Source organism: Ascidiella aspersa, chromosome 9 (assembly GCF_963924565.1).
Source record: "Ascidiella aspersa chromosome 9, kaAscAspe10.2, whole genome shotgun sequence".
Classification (NCBI taxonomy): domain Eukaryota; kingdom Metazoa; phylum Chordata; class Ascidiacea; order Phlebobranchia; family Ascidiidae; genus Ascidiella; species Ascidiella aspersa.
This window is the reverse complement of record NC_139455.1, coordinates 1,290,808-1,299,730: the sequence shown is the minus strand read 5'-3', so window position 1 is coordinate 1,299,730 and position 8,923 is coordinate 1,290,808. Positions and strand designations below refer to the sequence as shown.

Sequence of the window (8,923 nt, the reverse complement as noted above, 5' to 3'; positions counted from 1 at the left end):
TTGTCACTGCTTTACCATTCCTCGCAGTAGGTTAGATTGTTTATTGGTTAAGAAGTCGCGGTAAATAGCAATGACTCTTAGGGTGATTATTTCCCAATGCGTAATAAGTTGACTTTATTAAGGGGCTTGTTCACATTTTACTAAAATACTTTTTTTATTATTCGAAAGGTGGAAGAAAATTTTTGTGTACGATTATATTTCGCTTTGTTTCACTTAATGTATTGTTTTTCCTGTTCTAGCATAGGTTTGCCCAAAAAGCTAGACGCTGACTTAAGTTTAGTTTTAGTACGATAGCTAATTACAAGCACGCTAAAAAAAACTATTAGCGCCCCAATAATTTATATATGTAATGGGCTATGGTGCCACTTTTGTGTCGCTTATTTGAGGCAGTAATTTGTCACTTGAAAACTGTCATTAAAGTCTATATCTTCGCCTTAAGGGTAGCGATAGTAAACAGATAGGGAACCACTGCCGTGCCGAATATTTGAGTTCAGCTGGCGCAGCAACGACCATCGTTCAATTGTCTTTTCCTTGTAGGAAATTGGAGACATTTTCGTGTTTTACCAAACGCCTAAATATAAGCGGAGAAAAACACAGCAGTGTTTGTAACAGCAGTTGTTTGACTAAAGACAGCTCGTATATTTCGGTCATGTTGTGCGATTAGTATATTAAAACAGGGATACTAACATACTTATATTACCTTTAGTCAGTTCAAGGAAAACTTAACAGAACGTCTAAATTCGGAAACTGGGCACATGCCTACAAGTCAAGACTGTGGGTTGGCTTTTTAGTATTTTATAGTATGTCCATTTTAGACAAAACATACAATGTGAAAAAGTCACGCGAGCTATAAATTCTCAATATCGTAATGTTTTTTTTTTAGTTGTTCTTTGGCTGTTTTATTATTTGTACATTGGTTAGCTTTTGGCTGTTTAAAATTATTTGTACATTGGTTAGCGACCGAATGTAAGTTAGGAATCGCCATGTAAAAATATTATAATGATAACAAAAGAGTAAAATCTGCGTTTCCCGTTTTGCGATTTCCACTTTCGAGTCGTTTTCCGGTTGAACAGTGCTGTCAGCGAGAATTCGTGACACAACTTGACATCTTATCTAAACGCACCATTTCTTTGCTTGAAAAAAAGTTGCAGGCATCACTGGTGTGTGGTGAGGCATTGTAAGCTTGTTGTGATCTAGCAACTTACGAGTTAAACGAAGCAAGTTTGAGAATACCAGCTTTCTACAGTACAGTAATTAGAAGCATTGCTTGGCTTACTATATACGGTTAATGAAAATTTGACTGAAAAGTTTATTAGATTAGTGGTTTGTTTTAGTAAACTGATAATAGCGCAACAATCTGATAACTTGGTGCAATTTTTGTGCTGAGTAAGGATTTCAACCGCTTTAACCGACCAGAATTACTTTGATTTTCGATGAATGGAGCCGAATATTATATTGCCGCGTTAAATTGCCAGGTTTCCGCCATTAGTTGCATTGCGTTCATCGACTATGTTTTCTATGGGAAACGAGCAAATCCCGGGTATAATTGTTTAGGAGCTGTTTCCCAGCAGGTCCAAAATAAATGGAAAAGCTGCTAAAGAGGTATGACTGTAAAAATCAAAGCTGATACGAAACGGTGAAATTTAGCGGTAAGCTATTTTTGCGAAAGGAAAAAATTACTGTATTTTTTTTTAGTACTGATCTATTGAGGGACAATCTTTCGTCATAGAGTTATATGTTTCTCTTACCAGTAAAGCGTAGCTGTTGGTTTGAACACAATATATTTGTGAAAGCATTTGATAAAATTGGCAGTACAGAAAGGCGAAAAACAACACTTTACAAAAAGTCACCAAAGCCATATTATTCCATAAAATTAACATTTACTGTATGATACAATGAGGCAAAACACTGATGATAATATGAACTATTGCCGTAACGTTTGAAAAATTTCGATTTTATCGAATTTATTGCATTGGTATTTCTTGAAAATTATTAAGCAAACTTGCGTTTTGTGTTCCAGGCGTTGTCGTACGCCTATTAAAGTCAAAACAACAGTTTTAACAACTAAGTAGCCATTGAAATTCTTGACTTAAGTACTTAGGACGCAAAAAATGGCCACTGTTCAGCAAACTGACCAAAGTTGCGAGGAAAAGTCGAGCGACAATGGATCTCTGACCGACAACGAGCAACTCATGTCGTACAAGACCCGCTGGTTGGCGATGACCAACGTCGTTCTTACCGTTGTGTTCCGTGGTTTCAACCAGGCGTGCTACGGCTCGGTGAACAACGTGCTCAGCAAGCACTTTAACGTCGCGCCGTGGCAAATCGACTGGCTGGTCATGACTCAGGCAGTGGTCTTCACATTGGGAACAATCCCAACCGCCTTTCTCACCGTCCACCTGCGACTAAAGACCATCAACTTGCTGATGACTGGCAGCCTTGTGCTGGGAATGCTTATGACAGCAGTCGCCTTCATCATTCCAAACTGCTTCCCGCTTGCAATTGCCGGACAAATGGTCTCCGGTCTCTCCAACATCTTTTCAATGTCGATTGTTCCGGAGACAGCAGCCACGTGGTTCCCTACCAACGAGGTATCCACGGTGGTTGGCTTCATGTCGGTGTCCAGGGGCATCGGGGAAGCGGTGGGAGCCATGACAACCCCCCTCCTCGTCAACATGAACCAAAGCTTTGAAGAAGTCGGTGAAAGGATGGCTGGACTCCTCGCCGGCGCCGCTTCAATCCTTCTAATCTCGATGACCCTGACGTTCCTGGTGGTTCCCGACCGCCCTCCTCTGCCCCCAAGTGTGGCCCAGGCCAAGCGCTTGCGTCAGCCGGTGGCAAAAATCACAGTCAAGGAGTTTTTCCTCTTCCTGAAGGATTTATTCTCCGAGTGGCCGTTCGTGGTCGTGTGGATCACTTTCGCAGTTGTGAGCCCTGTGTTGCGAAACTTCACCATTTTACTTTCCTCAATGCTGCACACAGAGTTCAAAGACGTTCAGGACTTGAACGAACAGTCGGGCTTTATCATAATGGCGGCCTGGATTCTTTCCCTTGTCGGTGGAATCGGAGTAGGGCCGGTGCTGACCAAAACCAAGTGCTTTAAGTGGTGCGCGGTGGCGTCTGTTGGCCTACAGAGCCTTGCAACCTTGCTAGCTCTGATCGGTGCGCGGATCTCGTCGATTGCCTTGGTGTTCGGCGGCGTTGTGATGGTTGGGTTCAGCATCGGAATGGCGTGCACATGTTTGTACGAGCTGGTAGTCGAAGTAACCTACCCAAGGTCTCCTCTACGGGTTGCAATGCTTAACCTGATCGGGCTTGGTGTGATGAGACTTCTCTACCCGCTCTTAGGCAGAGTGCTCTTGTCCACGGCCAACACGGCATCTTCGCTCGCACTTCCCTTTGCCATGACCACTATTATTACTATCCTGCTACTGGCCACCAAGCTGCCTTATAAGCGAACCGACGCAGAGATTTCCGAACACACTTCACTGCTGGAAGAATTAAAGGAGTGAAAAAGTCTGTTTTCTGGAAGAAGTGGTGTGTTTCTGGCAAAAAGGCTTTCAAAATGTTCCTGTGACGATTTGTTTTTATCGTTTGCTGTTTTATTTTGGGCGAAAGCCCGTCATTTTATCACGACTTTGTTTAAAGCTGTTAAGGAATGGTTACTACGCTGAAACGTTTTATTGTTGCAATAGTTTGATTTTTGCTCGGTTTGTGCATTTACAGCTGGTATAATTCTGCTGTAAAAAAGATCAAAATTAAAAAAAATATATATATTTTGCCGTACATAACGGAAACTCAATTTTGTAATGATACTTATTGTTGCCGAACCTGACGAAAACATTTTTTTATTTTCGACCATATTTGGCGATTTTTGTAAATAAGTAAAGCTGTCTAGAAAGAAATAAGTAAAGCTGTCTATTTTGCACTGAACATGTGATAATGGAAATCACCTTGATAAATGTCGACTTTAATTTCTGATCAGTAATACAAGATTGGTCTCGCAAAGCTGGCAATTCAGGTCAGACAATAATAAACGATCTTAAAATATATATCTATATATTTCGCCAGAAAAGTCATGATTAGTATACCTAAATAAAAAACGAAACAGTATGATTATTTAGTATGAATATTGTATAATATTGAGATATACTGACGGTGCCTTTACTGGCGAAATATATAAATCTTTAAGATATTTTAACAGTGTCTGATGTGAATTGCAACTGGTGCTTTAATGATTTTTGTTTACGTTTCACAAAAGCAAATGTTTTTTTTTTCGATCTAATACATCTAATTTATTGGTTGTGTATAAACCTCTAGGGCAGTTGTTTTCAACCGGGGTGCTGTGGAACACTGGGGTGCCAATCTCAAGCTTAAGGGTGCCAACAAATAGTTAATTTTCTAGGCTTTCAATTTTCATTTTGATAAGCTTGATACATTTTTTGTACGATATCAGTGCAAATAAAAGAATTCTTACGTTGTGTACAGTTGATGTGCGTTTTATTTTAATATTTTGTAGAAAGATTCGAGAAATTTCTGAGTGAAAATGTTACTAAGAGTGACGCGAACAATTTATTTTCTTTAGGATAAGCGCCGTAAGTCAAAAAGGCTTCCGAAACAAAAATAACAAATTAAATTACAATTATTTGAAACAACGGAAATTATACTTTTTTATTTGTATGGGAAAGTTTACAACTTACACAATTTTTTCTGGTATTGAATCGGCACCGATACTACCCTACTATCGGACGATTCAAGATATTGCCCAAGAATCAGACGAGACAACCACTTCACATGGCTCCGATCCAATATTATATCGTATGTGCCTCGTTCTCAGCATAGATCACATAACCAGAATAAATCCTCCAAAATCTCCAAATACCTAAGATTGTCCAACATCGTTTTCCGCCTCACTTCTTCTCATCGGCCAGTCGAGCGTCGCGATCGCGATTGTGACGAGCAGTGACGCGACAATGGGTAAAACAATGGCGGTCTCTGCGTCGAAGGCACCGAGCAACAGACGACCCATTGTGACGTAAAGAACGCGCGCGATTCCCATGGTGACGATGTTAAGCATCGTGGTAGGGAGAGATGACCTTGGATACGTGACCTCTGCTGCCAAGTTGTAGAAACAAACACTTGTAAGGCCTAGGAAGGCACCGTTTGCCGCCACAGCGAACATTGTGAGTGGAATTGAGGAAAGCTTTAAACCAGTGAATACGCCGACACATGAAGCAAACTGGAACGCACACCCAAACACCGCAAGTGCTTTCAGGCGCTTCGTTCTACGTAGAATGGCCCAGCTAGTAAGCTCCCGAGCACGTACATCGCCCAAGCGCCACTCAAGGCCAGCCCTGACTTTAGGTTCAGCTCATTGTCATTCTTGACCCGCTGGTGGACGAGACTGGACAGCAGAATGGTCAGTGAGCGAAGTATTGGAAACATCGCGCCGAACCCAAGCCAAAGCACTAGGAAGTACTTGTCGCCGAAAAGCTGGCCCAGAAGCTCTTTGTAGTGGCCCAGAGTGCCGGCCAGGCCATCAAAAGGGGCAGGAGAGTCCCTCTTGGCCGCTTTTTGCTGAGCCAGGCTCACGAAATGCTCCGGGGCGTTCCTCATGAAGATTAGGATCAGGATAAAAAGAGCCGAGCTCAAAATTGCCACTGAGCCCTGGAGGACGGTCAAGGTCACTTTCAAGGTCGCCACCGGCTCACGGAGGCGCACGAGAGCAGGGCCAAGACTCGCGCCCGCGCACTCGCCCGTTCCCCTGGCAACCAGCATGGCGGCCACCACGGCGGGAGCCTCGTTGCTAGGAAACCAGACGGCGGCGACGCTGTTGACGATGGAGAGCGAAAAGATGCCGCAGAAGGCGGTTAGGGACTGTCCCGCTACCATGAGGGGGTACCTGGCGCCGGGGAGGGCCAGGGCGCCCGTGCAGAGCCACAGACCGGAGGCCAGAGCGCCGGACATGAGACAGCACGCCCTCTGGTGCTGGATGCGGGTGGTGAGGAGAGACAAGGGGAAGGTTGCGGTGATGTAGATTGCGGAGTGGCAGAGGGTGATCCAGTCAACTTGCCAGGGAGCAACGTGGAAATAGGAGGAGAGGATGTCGTTTATGGATCCGTAGCAAGACTGGTTGTAACCACGGATTAGGAGGACGAAGAAGATGACCGATCCGACGAACCATCTCCGCTTGCTCGGAACAAATTCCTCTTCTTTCAAGGTTTCTTGGGGATTCCTTGATTCCATGTTTTTCAGAGATGCCCGCGAGGTATTTTGTTCTGGTTCGGAAGACAGAAGCAGTTGCTTTTCCATTTTTGGTACAGGGAAATTTAGAAACCAAATTAAACGCCTTTAATTGTAACAAGCAACTGCTGTAATACACAGCAGGGAGAAGCTGTTTGAGTTCAATATCTATAGAGGACTTTGTAAAGTAATCGTCGTAAAATGGGGCCTAAAATCACCTTTTTTACAATAATGCTCTATACCAGAGATGGTTAACCACTGACCCACAGGTTATAATGTGATGGATTGTAGGCCTATGCTTAGTGGCCCACTTTACCTAAAAAACAAATTTTATAAAATATTGTAGAAAATTTTAAATGTGTTATTAAATATTTAAAATCAGACAACACTATTTAAATCCATTTAAAATACAAGCCTTATAGCATGGCGCTTCTGCTAATTTCGTTTGACACAATATAAAGATTTTGTCATTTTCTTGAAAGTAATGTTTAATGTTTAAATAAATGGCCTACAGATAAATTTACAGTAAAAACGCAATTAATTATAATTGTCTCTTGAAAAATAACGAATCTGACTAACGTTAAAATTCCTGCCGGTGCACATATTTTGCCTGAAGGCATAGAGTTCTAAACGTAAGAAGCGTGTTTCCACAAACTTAAGCGCATTTTATAAAGCCAGTTAAAACAAATCCAGTAAATGTCGTTATGTTACTAAAAATGTATTCAGTTGGACCCTATAGTCAAGTCTAGTCGCTTGCTTAGAAGACATGGGTTTAAGTCTAGCCATCAGTCTATACAGCTAAGTTCAGTTATTTAAAAAAAAATGGTTACTATAGTCAACGTTCGCTGGCCATCACTGCTGCATAATATCACAGAGCTATCGCTAGACATTAGCACTTTTCTAAATATAATGCCACAAACGCATACAATAAGCACAGTCGTTTTAAGATCTTTTTCGGCAAAAGTTATCTACTGAGCAAAGCTAAAAAGCCTGTGGCGTCGTTAATGAATGTAGAGCGGACATTTCCGCCTTCAAACAACTGGCCTAATGACTGAACAATCCAGGCGATGTTAACATTCCTGTTAATACGGTGACATGTTGCTTTATTAACGCCGCAATCGAGAAAGTCCTAAATCTTCGGTTTTATCAAATAGATACGTCAACTGTTGATGATACAACAACGCATAGAAACATATTTTTTAATGTCAATTTGCTCTACCTTTTTGGCTTTGAGATTTGTATCAAGCTACATTACCGACTGTTTCTTTAGTTATTAATTTCAATTTTTTGAGAAACTTTTCTTTCAAGATGCAAAACACCACACTACATCACAAACCATGGTTAAATTGCAGAAATACTTTAAGCCAGTGGTTCTCAACCTTTTTAGCATACGGACCGGTAAAATTTCAAAACAAATTTGGCGGACCGGTGGACCTTCAAAAATCAAAATCAACCCAAATTTTAGTAATGCAACAGTTGCAATTAAAACACTCTTATCTTTCACATACAACTGGTCTTAAAGTTTAAGACTTAAACGAGTTGTAGCCTACTTTTAAACAGTTGCAGCAGCATTGTGACGTAAAATGAAGTCCAAATGAAAACCATTAACTCTATATTAAGTCACAATACTGCAAATTACGGCGAAGTTATAAATTTGATGGATAAGCCTTCAACATTTGCATGTTTGCTTGTGTTCATGTGTAATAGAAAACTTTTTTTTTTAAGTTCCTCTGTACACCTAAATATCTCTATTTTATGCGAAATAAACCTATGACGCATTTTTAGCCTTTTGCTAATTTCGCAAAGTTTATTTCACAAATATCTACTACCCTCATGCCTTTTTTCCCATCCACCAACCACTAAAGGGTTTAGTCCCTATATGGCAAAGGCCGTGAGTTCGAACCTCACTGCAAGCGAGTTTATTCTTTCCAGTGCTTCAACGCTTGGGTAAAGATGAGCACATTCGAAAGTTCTGGAAACTGTGATAACACACACATTATATCTTACAGTTGGTGTTTTATTGTTTAACGGAAGGAAAACGAGACTAGGTTCTTTCAAACGTTAAACAGGGGAGAAAAACAAAAGGGGCGACATACGATCGAGAACAGGTGGTGATATGACGTCACAATAACAGACACGAAAAATAAAACGCGACAACAAAAAATACATATACAAGTAATTGTTTGTAATCATTCTGTAGAGGGCAGAATTAGTTGTTAAACGACAAAAGTTGAGTCACTTTAACAAAAATTGTATCAAACAAGAACAACGGAATCAAGATATGAATACCGCTGTTATCGTTTCAACAATATTCAACCAACATAGCTTCATACAATACCAACTTTTGAATTGATGTTGTTACGATAATCACAGCGGTTATCTTAAAAATACAATTTTCCATTTCAACACAACAAATCCCAATATATTTAAAGTTCAAAACGACACCCATTCGGTCTTTTTTTGATACGGCCAATCGTTTTAAATTTAAAATCTTCCGACTGACAAATCTCAACCCATTCTATTCAATTCGACACAACGTTCAATCGTTTGCATTCAAGTTTAAGCGAATCAAAGCGTTTAATCCAACTCATTCAATTCAATAACAACTCGTTCAAGTTCAATGCAATGGATAACCAATCTCGTACCAACTTAATCGCAACTGTCTTTATCAATTGCAATT

At 40.9% G+C, this 8,923-nt stretch overlaps 2 protein-coding genes across 2 annotated transcripts; one reads left to right on the top strand and one right to left on the bottom strand.

Annotated features, from left to right (window-relative positions):
- Positions 1 to 2,111: 2,111 nt before the first annotated feature.
- On the top strand, positions 2,112 to 4,075 carry LOC146131803 (putative MFS-type transporter C09D4.1). Its single transcript, XM_083397059.1, has one exon. It carries the CDS (start codon positions 2,112 to 2,114, stop codon positions 3,510 to 3,512), a length of 1,401 nt encoding a protein of 466 aa, XP_083253185.1. The 3' UTR covers positions 3,513 to 4,075.
- A 1,196-nt stretch (positions 4,076 to 5,271) lies between these two features.
- Positions 5,272 to 6,312, bottom strand: LOC146131802 (choline/ethanolamine transporter FLVCR2-like). Its single transcript, XM_083397055.1, has one exon. It carries the CDS (start codon positions 6,310 to 6,312, stop codon positions 5,272 to 5,274), a length of 1,041 nt encoding a protein of 346 aa, XP_083253181.1.
- Positions 6,313 to 8,923: the final 2,611 nt, after the last annotated feature.

Coding starts and splice junctions, on each gene's coding strand:
- LOC146131803 (XM_083397059.1), top strand. CDS start 2,112: ATGGCCACTGTTCAGCAAACTGACCAAAGTTGCGAGGAAAAGTCGAGC.
- LOC146131802 (XM_083397055.1), bottom strand. CDS start 6,312: ATGGAAAAGCAACTGCTTCTGTCTTCCGAACCAGAACAAAATACCTCG.